Raw genomic sequence first — 15,322 nt, forward strand, 5'->3', positions numbered from 1 at the left:
ATTCTACAAAATTTATATTCATCTAATTTCATGGATATTTTCAATTAGACTGGTTATATCCATAACTTACATAATAAATTTTAAGTTGATAATTTAGTTACAAACAAATAAAAACAAATCACCTGGTGGTGGGGCTGAGTGTGGTGAAAATACCATAACGGTATTGCCTATTGTGGTGGTGAAGTCCAGGAATCCGTATACAGTTTGCGTTATAAAGTTACCAGCGGGTGGTGGACTGGGTGCTTTCTGTCCGCCGTCGTAGAATGGACCGTTAGCCGATATTATGCTACCTGAAATATTGAAATAATAATTTATGCTTTAATTTACTTCATAATTTATTGTACAGAACAATGAGAAAAATAAGCTACAAAATGGATACAGCCTACGGAGTATACAATTTTGACGAAATAATAGAAATAATTTCTCACACTGTAATCCGTAACAGCTGAGTACGACAAGAATCATAAACTCATATTAAGTGTATGAAAATTCAGTAATGCCTGCCTGGGTTTGAACTCACAATCATTGCTTATAACACTTTCTAATAACTCTGTTATTTTTCAACAGCTGGGTCTTTTCTGCTATTTCATATAATATAGAGTATTAATTAAAGCTTACTACAAATATAATAACGTCTTCTTTCAATTATATTAAGAAGGTAAAATTATCGGATATTACGATACGAATATATTTTTAAAATTAATGTTCTATATCAACCCTCTTTATTAAAAAAAGGAACGTAAAGGGCAGTTATTGTATGAGTTACTTCAAATCCATTGATCAGTAAATGGTCCGTAACAGAACCTAGGCTTCGCTTCGAAGGCTTTATATATTAACTTTACGTACTTCGATGCGTGACGCTTGTCAATTGATGTGTGAAGTTGTTAAATTTAATATTTTTATTATTTTCTAAATTATGATACTGTTATAATATCAACCATAAAATATTTTCATTTAAATATTTAGCATCAACCTTGTTAGTAGCTAAAAGAAAATAATTATGAACAAAATTAATGATATACTAAAAATATTAGGGAGATTTCTCAAATTCATCTGTTTTTATCACATTTCAAAATTCATTAAGTCAAATGAATTTTATATGACGGGATTCATGTTATCGAATATTATTTTATTTATTTATTTCTTAGGAAGCCAACATAATGTACAATGATCTAAAATTTTTTTAACAGTAAAAGTTTTACAATATAGAATATGTAGCTACAAAGTACATTACAATTATAGGCTAACTCAGCATGCACTGTAATAAAAACATAAAAAAAAAACTTTTCTCACACTCTCACTCCATGTTTACAAATATATGTTTATAAATAAATTAAAAATTAACAACACAACACTATGCTTATCTAATAAAGTTTAAACCAATCTAAGCTTCGAATTGAAAAATAAGTAGAGATAAAAAATTTAAACAACGAAAAAGCTAGCTTAAAACACAAAATAAAAAATTATAAAATAATAAACAATGAAAACCATAAAATAATATAGAAAAAAATATAACTCTTTTGTAAAAGGTATATGGACTATTCCGCAGATATTTTTATAATAAGTATATTACGTTAAAAGTTTAAAATTATTTTTTATTTTGGTTTTATAAGATTTTAGATTATCGTTATATATATCAATACCAACTTTTTTAGAAATTTTATTATAAGTTCTAAAAGCGCTATTTAAAGGTACCGTTATTCCTAAAATGTCTAATAGGATTGCATTAAAAGATGATAATATACATAAATAAAACACACACAAATTTATTTAACGTTGTGAAATATAAATTTATGTTGCATTTTCGCATAGAAATTGGATAACAAAATTCTGGCGGGGTCGTGTCGCTATATCCTTGTTACTTCCGAGCCATTTGCCATCAAGTGGGCTGAGATAGTCCACCTTAGATGCGATCGGTATCGCCCCCGCTCCAATCTATGTGTTTTCAATTACTTTGGCCTAAACATTTTCATTTTTCTCTCCCTTTCGCTGTATCGTTTGTTCGTGTTAATATTCTTGAAACGGACTGCCCAAGAAAGTCTGTTAAGTGTTCGTCTCTACAATCGATATGCGGATTTTTGTTGGCTGTTTAAATTAATGCAATTACGTTTTGTTTTTATTAATATTAAAAAGTACTTTTTTCCATACTTGACAACGAGACAGAGAAGAGCTCAAGACGTTAATATTCAGATATTATGAAAAATATTTTTTTATATCAAATACTAGTGGCATATGAACTTACAAAGTTGGGCAGATATCGCCACGAAGATGAACATTCGTAGATCCATGGCACACGTTTTTTTGTTCTTCTCTTAATTAAGTTTCTTCCAACGATTAACTTCAACTGTGGTTAACACGCATTTTGATGAATACTCTTCGGATGTACCTGTAAAGATTATAAATAATTTATTAATTATAATTACATTTAACTATTAAGATTAAAAAATAATTAATACAAATGGAATATTATATATTTTATTTATATTTATATATTCGAATCGAGACTCTTTCTTTTTAAGGCGACTTTAAACCAATTTTGTGTCTATCTGTGGCTTTTGAATTGTGTGAGTTATATACCGTCCTTCCTAATACATATAAACAATGTTTTATATATAAATAGAGATCAAAAACAATTCATAACAACATTGAAATGTCAAACTAATTTTGAAAGTTGCCAAAGCATATCGAATCCAAGCTATTGCAAAGTTCTATCTAATTAATGCCCATTTATATATACATAATATAAACATATGTTAAATGATATAGAAGTCTAACATATTTATTTACTAGCTTTATGTGCATGCCATATACTTTATGTGGTGTTAATTATTATTTAAATTTTTAATAGTTATTGATATCTCATAAAGATTATTTGTTAATATTACTCAATGATAGCTTTTGAACGATTATAATATAAGATTAAACGTCTCTATCCTCCATCGGTTGGATGCTCTTTAGTTAGTATTTTGTACGGATCACAATCAATTATAAACAACATTTCGACACATGGAAAATTACAAATGAATATTGTATATTTTCATTAACGCAGACGAAACAACGAATCAGCGCGGTTGTGGAAATAATCAGTGAAAATGCGGTTCGTCGGTCGCGTCGGCTCACTACTCATTTCTGTTGTCTATCGGTTAATCGATCACGACCAACATCGCTTTAGAATGAATACGATCGAAAGCTTTCAACGATATCACCACTACATTTGAGTGAAAACGTCATTTACATTTCGAGTCAGACATATTTAGGGGCGTTGAGAGGAAAATGTTACAACTTACAACTAAAGATGACACCAAGAATTTAGTTACGAATGAGAGTTACTTAACTGCTAAGTCTTACATATGAATTTAAAGCGTAACAGGAGAGGTGTGTTGGTACTCTGCCTTATATTATTTATGACTTCTTACCGATATTATAATTAATTCTCAAATGTATCAATTTACAAAAACAAAAATAAATTGATATGTGTAATAATATTTGAATTAAAATGTAATTACTCCACTTAGTAAATGGTCATGGGATCGAATACACGCGTTGCAAATGAATAAATAGTTATAACAGTTTTTTTGTCTTTTAACCGCAACATATATACCCCTCGTGTATGTTATACTGCCAATGTATGTATACATACTTATTTTAAAACGATTTCTTGAAAGGTATAGAAATTGATATGCTACAAAGTAATTGGGTGATACAATAAAAAACCTACCCCAAAAGAAAATATGTATCAACTTGAAATAAAACTAGTTTTTAACGGATTTAATCGCGTATATTAATTATTTTAACATCCCGACGTTTCGAGCACTTTGCAGTGTTCGTGGTCACGGGCAGACATGCAAAGTGCTCGAAACGTCGGGATGTTAAAATAATTAATATACGCGATTAAATCCGTTAAAAACTAGTTTTATTTCAATGTGTAATAATCGCGAAAATCTAAGACAACATTATGTATCAACTTTCACGATAATCGGTTAAATGCTGTCGAAATCCATTTTCATGTATAAGAAATTTTAAACAGTTGATGCTAAAATGTATTAATTATGTTTCAATACATGATATTTTATAATTTTTGAGAGCCGAGATGACCCAGTGGTTAGAACGCGTGCATCTTAACCGATGATTTCGGGTTCAAACCCAGGCAGGCACCACTGAATTTTCATGTGCTTAATTTGTGTTTATAATTCATCTCGTGCTCGGCGGTGAAGGAAAACACCGTGAGGAAACCTGCATGTGTCTAATTTCAACGAAATTCTGCCACATGTGTATTCCGCCAACCCGCATTGGAGCAGCGTGGTGGAATATGCTCCAAACCTTCTCCTCAAAGGGAGAGGAGACCTTTAGCCCAGCAGTGGGAAAATTTTGAGGCTGTTAATGCTAATAATGCTAAACATAATATTTGTATGTAATGTAATGTTTTTATTAATGGCAAACGTACCTACAAAATAATAATAATATCATTATATTTTATCAAACGATTAATGCCTCTAGTATTAGGTTTACTAATTTTATACGATTACGAAATAATTATTTGCTATATTTATTTTATTATAAAAGAGTATTTAATTAAGGCAAAATAATTTACTAAACAATTAATTTTAATTAATCACAGAAATAAATGTATAAGCCAATTGGTTTGCAAGACCACAATTGTTTACTATGGAAATCAGTTAAACATGTACAACCGTCCTAAATAAACTCAATTGTTTGTTGTAATGTATTGTATTAACGTTTTAATAAAAAGCTTTGTAGTAGAACATGTTTATTAATTAAATAATACTATGTATTATAATAGATATCCAGGCAAATGGACTGCTTGATTGTGATGATGGTGGTCACCACCGACCGACATTAGCACTGTGAGAAATGTCAATCATCACCTTATATGCAAACGTATTAAAGTTTTATTAATTATCGTTTCACTATTACTTAATATGCAAATGGGTTAATTGCAAATGATTTCAAAAGTAATCTACTGATTACTTATCAAATTTATTGAAAGTTTAACTTTATAAAAGTAAATAAATATAAAACAATTATTAATTAAAGCAATTGTTTGGGACTTTTATTCAAATTTATACTTTTAATATGATTAATATTTTGAACAAAATATAATTAAAAAATTCAGCAAAAGTTATATATTATGAATTCATATATAGCGATCGCATTGCAAAACTATGACATTTTTTTTCATTATTATATAAAAGAAGGATGGAGGAATATATACTGCCTATGTCCGCGTAGGCTAGACGCGTAAAAGGATATGGAGTAGTTTTATCATAATTATGGTACAGAAAAATCGATTAAATTTCTAGTTCGGTATTGAAATATTTGTAATTTACGATCAGCCTAAAGATTGCGGTTGGTAATTCACGATCGGCATCCTTTGTGGGGCTGTGGCATTTGAATTCACGAGCGAAGGACTAATCTTAAGGTCGGTAAGGTTAGCCTGGGAATTCACAATGCAGTTCATTGAAAATATCTTATAAATGTAATGTCAATGTATTCTATTAAAATATATCTATATATATGTATATAATTTAGGTTTAATTTAGTTTTGTTTTTTCCTCCCCTGGTCAGAGACTTTTCCTCTTCAGAAGAAGTTTTGAAGTTTATTCAACAACGCGGATATTTATGTAGTATTATAAATTTAATTTAATTAACTTTAAAAAGTTTAAATAACTGTTGACAAGATCACGTTCTTTATAGAATTAATTAACGAAGTTATTTAAAAAGGCACTTGAAAATACTGATATAATTTATCCCAACATCGAATTTTACCTAAAATTTCATCGCAGCGAATTATGGGCTTGTAACTAAATCACAATAGGACCAATAGGTAATTCAATAAGCCTCTTGGCTGGTCATGTCAGTGTTCTATCGTAGTACGTTAGCAAAGGCATCCAAGCCAAATTCCCGGTTAAATTGACAGCCATTGTGCAGAGTCCTGCCCGTCCAGCATAGCGAGGGGTATAGAAAGCATTTGAATGCCTAGCAAGTTCCGATTGCAGGCAGCTGATGTATGAGAGTACAATTTAGGTATGTATTGAGCTTTGTGTTGTAGTAATTATGTTAAATTCACTAAGCTTCAAGCAATTATCATTGTGTTTGTTTATTTTAATGACTGATCAAGGATTTACGGCTGTATGGAATTTAGCAACGACACGAGTTTAAAAAAAAAAAGATTTAAAGTTTTTTTTTATTTATTTGAGGACGCATAATTTTAATGAATCATTTAAATGTGAACAATAACTAATTAATTACGCAACTATGCAATTATTTCATTGAAAGGCATATAATATTCTAATTATTTTATATATTACTTAATATATGTATAATATAATTTAGATTTTGACAGTGATATAACATTCAATTCGTATAAAATAACTAGGTCAAGTATAAATATTATTAATGGTTTAATAAAACCTTGATAGTTTAATAATGAATTATGCTAATATTTCAAATTTCAGTTACATATGTCGATGACTAAATAAGGAAAATTTGGTTTCGATAGATTTAAAATGTAGGATTGTACACTTCCATGCGATGAGCAATCTTAATCAATGCGGGTCGGCCATTTTGTGGTTTCGGCCAAATAGCAAAATGCAGGTTCGTGTACTATTTTGCTATTCGCTAGATAGTGTTCGACCACTTCGGTGCTTTTTAATTAATTAAATGGAAATTTGTTCGAATACATTTCGTATGTTTCGTTACACGTTAATCTGTTTCATTAATTCGAGTGCACAGATTGATACAAGCAGTTGGTTTTCATTAAAATTTTAATCATACGGTAATTGAAAAATAATAAATAACGTTCCAATAATACGAAGTCATAATATTTTCTACGCAATGAAATTTGGTATCTAATTATTTTATTAATAAACATTAAAAAAAAAAACAAACATTATATATTTTTTTATCTTTTAAATTGATATTGAAACGTTTTAATAAATGAAAAATGTATAGCATAATGTAAGATACGGCGAGATATCCCTCACAAAAGCCGTCATCGAAGGGTTGCGGAATCATTGAGAGTGCTATGATTATGTGTGTGTGCTGTGTACGTGAACGCGTGTGAGTGAATGAATGGACTCGTGAGTGTTTGCTCGCGAGATGGGCGCGGTGATGGCGGTGATGTTTGTGGCGGCTCTTCCTGTCTGAAACTATTCATTCAGCTGATGCATGGGTTATTTTTGTACTGTTGACGAAATAATGTTACATTTAAACTTTAATGAACCGGAGAACGAAAGATAAAAAGACAAAAACATTAATTAATTATAAGTTACATTTATAAATGCCAGTAGAATGCTTGTGAAAATTTATGCTTAACATAGTTTACAGCTTCATAGGTTAATAGTCTAATTGAAAAATGTTTTTAAGCAAAATAATATAAATACTTTTACAAAAAACTGCTTTACCGCTACCTGTTAGTAAATGTGGGTCAGATATTTTTCGTCGAACTACTGATAAAATGTTTTAATACGAGATTTAAATAAAGAGATACGGTTAAGATTTTAAATTCAGAACTTATTATGAACCTAATATCACACTAAGTTGATTATTTGCGTAGTGTAAAAAGTAATTTATAAATATATATTTTTTTTTTAATTACAAAACTTTCTTACAATTACATCGCTTGAATAATATGGAGCTTGAAAAAAAAATAAAAAAAATATTTTTTTTTTGCAAACCGTATAAGCTGTGTCCGACCAGCTAGGTGGCTGGTTCATCCCTCTATTCAAACAAAATTTAATGAGGCGTACGCTTATACAGGAACGTGGGCCTTTAGAGATCATATGAGATCAACGCTTCATTGTGCTCAACTATATGAAATTGCTATAATTATTTTTCGTAAAAGTAAACACTATGGAAGGATCTTGAAAATGTTGCAAATTTAAATTAGACGTATTTTTCAAAGATCGTATGTAACTGCTACCAAGCAGTTACATACGATCTCCTTATTAGGAGCCAGAACAAAAGTTTGTCCCGTAACATTTATTTCATAATAAACCATTGCTTACCATTCATATTCGAAACAATCAAAAGATCTAGGTGGTAACTTTCCGCCAGGAGGCTCTTCAATCTTTGCCTCCTATTCCAAAAAAAAAAAAAGATAAGAGTGACGAATGAGAATGAAAAATAATTCATCGATCGTTATCGAGAAATTCTCATCTCATTTTTAATTTATTGTTATTTTAAATTGAAAATTTAAACTGTATATCCCATTATAGTCACAGCAACCCTTAATTATTTCATTGCTCATTCCCTCCTCGTTTCCATTTAAGGAGATCTGGAGATTATGCCAATAGGCATACAACAGATGTGTGGAAATAGATGTGTCAGCATTTCATCCGATAGATGCATGTTTCTCACGATGTTTTCGCAACTGAACACGACATTAATATAAACTCATGACAACTCAGTACTTGCCCAAGTTAATACATGCGATCTTAAATACGGATCACGACTATACTTTAATCAGTTTTTAGTATTTAGAAAAGGAGCTTGAACCAGTCAGTTCAGTACAGTCATCTAAACTACAGTTGCGTGAAAATATGTGCATTAAACCGATTGTCGATTTCGGCGAGATCTCTCACCAAATAGCGGCATATTCGGTTGCCCTCCCCCGAAATTGTTCAATAACGGTGGTTGTAAAATGCTGTCCTTTGATTGGTTCACGCTTATAATGAAACCGCATCGTTATTGTATTTATTTATAAATGATTAATACGAATGTGTTTAATTTACTTTTATTTACTCCGTTTTTAATGTAAATTGATAATAGCCCAAATATTAACGGCCAATTTGATCTAAATCTAAATGTAACCGAACGTTCGTTGCTCTCGTGTATTTACGGCTGCTTCACAATATATTTATGATAATATAATGTTTATACAGAAGAATATACAAAAGTATTCCATAAAAGCTGATATACATACTATTAATACAAGAAATAAGAATGAACTTATAACCCATACTTTCCGTTTGCATACGGTAAAGAGAACGTTTTTGGGCAATGGTATACGCATATATAATAAGATATCGGGAAATGTAACCAATTTACCATTTACGAAATTTAAAAGTTTATTAAGACAATTAATAAATAAGTCTTATTATTCATTAAAAGAGTACTTTTTAGAAAAAAAACGCTTGGATTATTGTAAAAAAACAGCATTGTAAATCTGTTTATTTGGAAAGAGTAATTATGTGAGTTTCTTGCCGTTTCTTCTCGCTGGAGGCTGCTTTCCGAAACGGTGGTAGTATTTTAATATAGACGATTCAAAAACGCTTCGTTCACAACGAAGTTTACTTGAATAAAACTGATTTGATTTGATTTAATTCTTTCTTATATGAATGGAATATCTGTTAACATATCTAGTAAAAGTAGCAGTTTTTCATAGTATGTAATGGTATACAGTTATATTTATAATAATATTATTCCTACGAGCTAAAGAGGTTTTATTGGTTCTAGTTTAATACTTATAATAGTTTTCTAAAATTAGTTTAGTAAAGGCTTTAAAAGTTACACTTTTGGGCAAAAGCCTTATATCGTTTTGAGGAGGAGGCGTAGAGATTATTCCAATATGCTGTTCCACTGTGAGTTGGTTAAATCAAAATATTCGTATAGAGTTTGAGGTTATAATGGCAAAATACGTTTATCGATATTTGCGTAGCGTCGTAACGGTTTTAATCCACGCGTCGGAAATGTGAGCGTGTCACGTATTGGGTGCAGATTTTATGACTTTCTTTGTTGACGATGGGAACATTATTATGTATTTATTGTATAAAAACTGCAAAACAATAAAAATATCTAAATAGTTTATATAAATATGTACATTGAACATTTATTAAAATATAAATTGTTAATAAATTGGATAGAACTCCATTTATCGACTTTTAGTATATATTGTAACTCGACAAATGAAATTTATTGTGTGAATATAACGACAATCGCTGGAGTCGTTCATAAGATACGATATACATTAACCGAGGCAATAGCCTACCTTTAATATATAACTATAAAGATTTAGGATACATTAAGGTGATTTATTATATAGATTAGATGTGTCTATATATCAATTGCAGTTATATGGCCGTTTATACATCTGTTTTTTTTTTGCTATTTGGTGGACGTGCATATGGCTCACGTGATGGTGAGTGGTAACGATTGAAGTTGTTGGTAGAATATCACCCTACCACCCTACCACCTAGTTAGAAGAATGCTAAGAGCTTAGAGGCTCATATAACTTGTAAATAGCACTTACTAGTAAGATAAAACAAAGAAGGACAAGTTACTTATTTATGTAGATATGTATATAAAAACCGTGTTCCTATTGTAAATACCGATCGATTTATTCAAATTGTTATAAGTTATTCCTCAACACGTATTGTTGCCCACACAAAGGTATAAAAGCTGCCCAACGTAGTGTATAAGCTCGAGATGAGTATTGTTCGTTAAAATTGACGTTTTCGACCAAGTCTATTGTTCTACAGACAACAGACTGGCCGTTGCCTTTATATTCCGAATTTCGGTAACAGGTTTTGCAGCGTGGACTCCAAGTATCTATAAAGATTTCATAAAGTATAATTGAGTATTTACATACTTAAATATACCTATTTATATTTTTGTTAAACGATACAAAAGCAAACACAATAGGATGAATTCAGGCGAAATTTATAACACAGAATGAATTGAGAAAAAAAAACAATTCTATTTATTTATTAAAAAAACGTCAAGTCAAAGTCAAAACATATAAAATATCGACAGTTTATAATTTACGGGAAAATTATACTTTGAATTGTAAGCAATTTATGTTGCGGTTCACAATCTTTCGGTAGTTTACAATCTCGTGAGATAGGTTATACAGATATTTACAATTTTAAAGGCATATATGAATTAAAATCAATTTAAAATTTACGACCGTAATGAAAAGATAGGCTCGTTATATATGGAATTAATATTTTGAAAGTTGCCTTATTTCAAACATTAGTTGCAATGGTAACAGGAAAAGGAAAAAAATAAGAATATTTATAAGTAATTAAACAATTATGTAGTTTGAATACTTTCTTGCAAATACGCAATACTTGCAAAAAATTGCTCTTAGAGTATTGCGAGATTATTTCAGTTAATTTATTTTATTATTATAATAAAGAAAGTTTTCTGTGTAAGCGAGAGATTCACGTCAAGGCTAGTAATCTGATTAGCATAGAAGTTATACTGACTTTATTTATGTTGTACAATCGTATATTGTTGAGTACGTTAACGCAAACAGATCCGAGGAATCTTGCCACTCTAAAACTTTGTGTGCGAGAACAGCTTATATTAAAAGAGTCTAAGCAAAAGTCCTGTTAAGATATTAATCCATATATTAAGAATAAAACAGAGTTAAGTTACAAACAACATTATGTTGAAACAATTTTTTTTATTTCTATTACTCGTAGATTAAAGCCCAGACAAGCTGATTTCATGTTTTTTAATTTGCATTTACAAAACATCTCGTGCTTGGTTTTTAAGGAAGACATAGCGAAACATGCACGTCTGGTATAAAATTCTGTCACATGTTTATCCAACAACTGGCAGTGGAGCAGCGTGGTGGAATGAGCTCCACCTTCTTCTCAAGAGAAGAATAGACCTTTGATTAGTGAAATTAACAGGCTATTGTTTAACTTTAACATAACAAATACAAATTGGAAATATTTTTTTAATATTATTAATTTCCAAAAGGAAAAGTTGCGAAACTGCGAATACTATGAACTACACGCTCAGGGTGTTCGGCGCTGTTTTGGCTGCAGCCCAGACACGTTTAACATTTTATTCAAAGCGTTGACGTGAAGGATAAAGTTTTATTATTTTACTACTTTGACGTGATCTGAATGCACCTGAGTCATACACAGAGTACTGATATAGCTTATTCAAGCCAAATAACTGTCTATTTTCGAGCTAATGCTGAAGCACTGTAGTTGGTTTTATATTGGTAATGCATAAATACACATACTTAGTATCCTCTAGATCGATTACGGTCACGGTGGGCATTCTTAAATGAGACTAATCAACTGAAAATGATTATAGTGCGGATATAGGTCTCTGTTCTAACCTCTTCTTTCCTTACCCCCATATTTACATGACATGGCAATCTGTAATGGAGAGAGAGAAGTCAAGCGCAGGGCATAGTTTTATGAATATGTCTTACTTTTCGAAAGATGTTTGACGGAATAACCGATAAGTTTTATTTGAACCCGATGTCGAACCATAGACCTCATGATCTGTTGCCGAGCGAGCCAGTCACTAGACAAACGAGGCAGCTGTTAAACAATATATAGTCTCACTGAATAATGGTTAAATTAATTCATCCACTTAAAAATCACGAGGTTTAACTGAATGGCATTACGTGATTTCGATTCAGCGAACATTTTGCGTCACACCCGGGACTGTTCGAAGAATTTTAATCAGCTTGTCCAAAACGGATTTATGTTTTGTTTATTCGATCACATCTCGTTTTAACGCAAATTCCATAAAGGCAAAAGGTTCAACTCGTGATCCGCAGCGAACTAACATCAATTAAAAATTATGAACTTTGGAATTTGTTTTAAATTTATTATCAATTGAAAGAGCATTTAAATTGTATCTCGGATTAACATTTAATTCTATTTCAATAATGCGTACATATGTCAACGAAATGTGCCCAGTTATAATACCAATACGCTTAAACGTTTGGTGAAGGTTGCATGGTTGCTAGCGAGGTATTTAAATCGGGAATAAATTGGTAAAACTGAGTATGTAAAATATTGTCTATAAAATTTAAAATAAATAAATCAATTACTTTTACTATTGGTAATTCGGAGTTGGTGTTTTACAAGATTACCTTTTCGTTGCTTTAGCTAACATTGAATCGAAAAATATCTTATTTGTACAAAGATTTTAGAAGGGACCCAGTAGGAACACCGAGATTAAGTGAGTAATTATACAAAATCATGTCTTTAGATACATGAGTAAATATTTTATGTATATACATTATATTTACTGTACATATTCGTACATAGTTTAATTCGTAGTGCAAGGCCGCCTGAGTACAACATTTACACATTACATACAGCAATAGCATTACAGTGAGCCAATGTTATTACAGGCATGAGGGACGTAATCTTAGTTCCCAAGATTGGTTACGCATTAGCGATGTAAGGAATAATTACAATTTCTTACAGCGAAAATGAAAATGGGCAGTTGTGACCACTTGCCATTGCCACCCTGCCCGTCTGCCATATGTATCTATAAAAATTATTTTGGTCTGAAAATTTTTACTCGAAATCACATTTTAGACGCTTAAAACTATGGCGTGAGATAGCACGAAGGTAGTGTTCAGTGTAGCGAGTTTCTTATAGCGTATTAAGCGGGACGATATATACGAGAACTCGCTCCAAGTGCAGGGAGCGACATACCCAAGCAAATTACTCGAAAAATCGTATTAAATTTGATTGTGTTAAGCGGTTAATACTTTGTAGCAATCCTTACCAGATGCGTTTAATTTATTAATATGAACACAGTAATAACGCCGCAAGTATGTTCAACAGTTGACATGCTCTTGGCGTTTCGCAAGTGAACCCGATGGAAGAAGATGTTTTGATCAGAAGTGCAATGAGTCATTGGTAAGTACTGAGGCGCGGCACTGAACTGTTCAGATAAGAACAATAGATGCCAGCTGTGATGCTGAGCGCACCCACGTTTCAAATTCCTCGAGGATGATAACTTATAAAGCGCTAGTTCACTCGCTGAATTGTTATGCATTTAATTTCAAATGTCAGGTTGTTCGTGTAATGTGTATTTTAAAGACTATTCGGTATTCATGTTTTGATAATGTTTTCGTTGTTCGAATAAGGCTTTTTGGTTTCACAAAGATTAATAGCATTTTTTTAATATGTCTTAGTTCCCAAGGTTGGTTGGTTCCAAGGTTGGCTTATTGGAGATTTAGGGAATGATTAAAATTTATCTTACGGCGCCAACGTCTGTAGGTGTTGGTAACCACTTACCACCTGGTGGCCTATTTACTTTTTGGCCTACATTTTTTATAAAAAATATGTAAGGAGCGTATGATTGTCTAAATCAACTATATACTGTGTGTTTAAAGTTAGAGCCCGTGATCCACTGCTGGGAAAAGACGTATTTTCGATTAGAATTGGAGCTTATTCCACCATGTCGCTTCACTGCGTCTGGATACAAAGGTGGCAATTTAATTCAACGTGTTCCTTCAGCGCCGAGTACGACTCAAAAAAGCTTAAGCCTAAGCCTAAGCCCAGATGCTGAAAAAAATTGAATTCCTTGGGACCACAATGACATTTTAGTCCGAAAATGATGATATATACGTGAATTATAATTGATCTTTTTATTCGGGGTAGAGCGTGAAATTTATTCAAATGTTATTTCACGGTATATTATTTTCAAGATTATCGTGACTGGCTCAGGTGTTAATGGGATTTGGGTATTTACAAATATTATGGTTTTGGTTTCCGGTATTGTTTATTTAAATTATTTATGTTGTAAGTACTATGTCATTATAATGATTATATATGTCGTGTTAGTTACGGTTTCGCCAAATTTGAATTGTAGGCAACGATATAAGAAATAGTTCTATGTTGTTGCAAGAGATGGCGCCACTAGTTACGTTTCAGTTTCTGAACACAATTTAAATTTATTTATTCGAAATGAATTAACTTTTATCTGTTTTTAAAGTTAATGACTTATTTTAAGACATTGTATGCATATATATATATATTTGATAATATGTGTATTTATGACATGTCTCGAATAATATTCTGTAAGCCTGTGTTCCGCTTTGAAGGGAGAGTGATCCAAAGTAATTAAAGGCAGAAAGGGCAATAGATATAGATATACATTGCATCGATTTTTATATTACAAAAGTCTCATTCGTTAAAATAAAATTTTAAGTACAAATAATTGATAATAATAACAAGGCATTAAGGTTGCCTGGAAGAGATAGCTGTTAGCGATAAGGCCGCCTCTTGTGCATCTTTCCTGAACGTGACCAAAGTATGTGTTTATTGGTGTACAATAAACAGTATTTTAATTGGATTTTGATATATTTGTTTTTTTTTTTTTAATATAAGTCAAAGGTTACTTTTATATATAAAACTGCATTTCAATATTGAAATCGCTTAAAATAATAAACATAAAATTTGCTATTCGTGTAATAAGTACTTAGTATGTTTTCTGGATGCCATGTCAAAATTTATTACAAAACGAATTCAAGTTAGTAGCAATGTATTATATTTTATTTATATGAAGAAAAACCACCTTAAAGGCG

At 31.1% G+C, this 15,322-nt stretch overlaps 1 protein-coding gene across 2 annotated transcripts in view; it reads right to left on the bottom strand.

The window, feature by feature from the left end:
* LOC125078018 overlaps window positions 1-15,322 on the bottom strand; it is a 144,729-nt gene that overhangs the window by 3,637 nt on the left and 125,770 nt on the right. For both annotated transcript variants that reach the window (XM_047690164.1, XM_047690165.1), the window contains exons 5-6: window positions 2,243-2,386; window positions 123-290 (exon numbers count right to left, since the gene is read on the bottom strand). In XM_047690164.1, the coding sequence (XP_047546120.1) occupies window positions 123-290; window positions 2,243-2,288 (214 nt within the window). In that variant the 5' untranslated portion in view covers window positions 2,289-2,386. The remainder of the gene's footprint in view (window positions 1-122; window positions 291-2,242; window positions 2,387-15,322) is intronic.

The sequence above is a fragment of the Vanessa atalanta genome, chromosome 4 (genome assembly GCF_905147765.1).
Source record: "Vanessa atalanta chromosome 4, ilVanAtal1.2, whole genome shotgun sequence".
Taxonomy (NCBI): Eukaryota; Metazoa; Arthropoda; class Insecta; order Lepidoptera; family Nymphalidae; genus Vanessa; species Vanessa atalanta.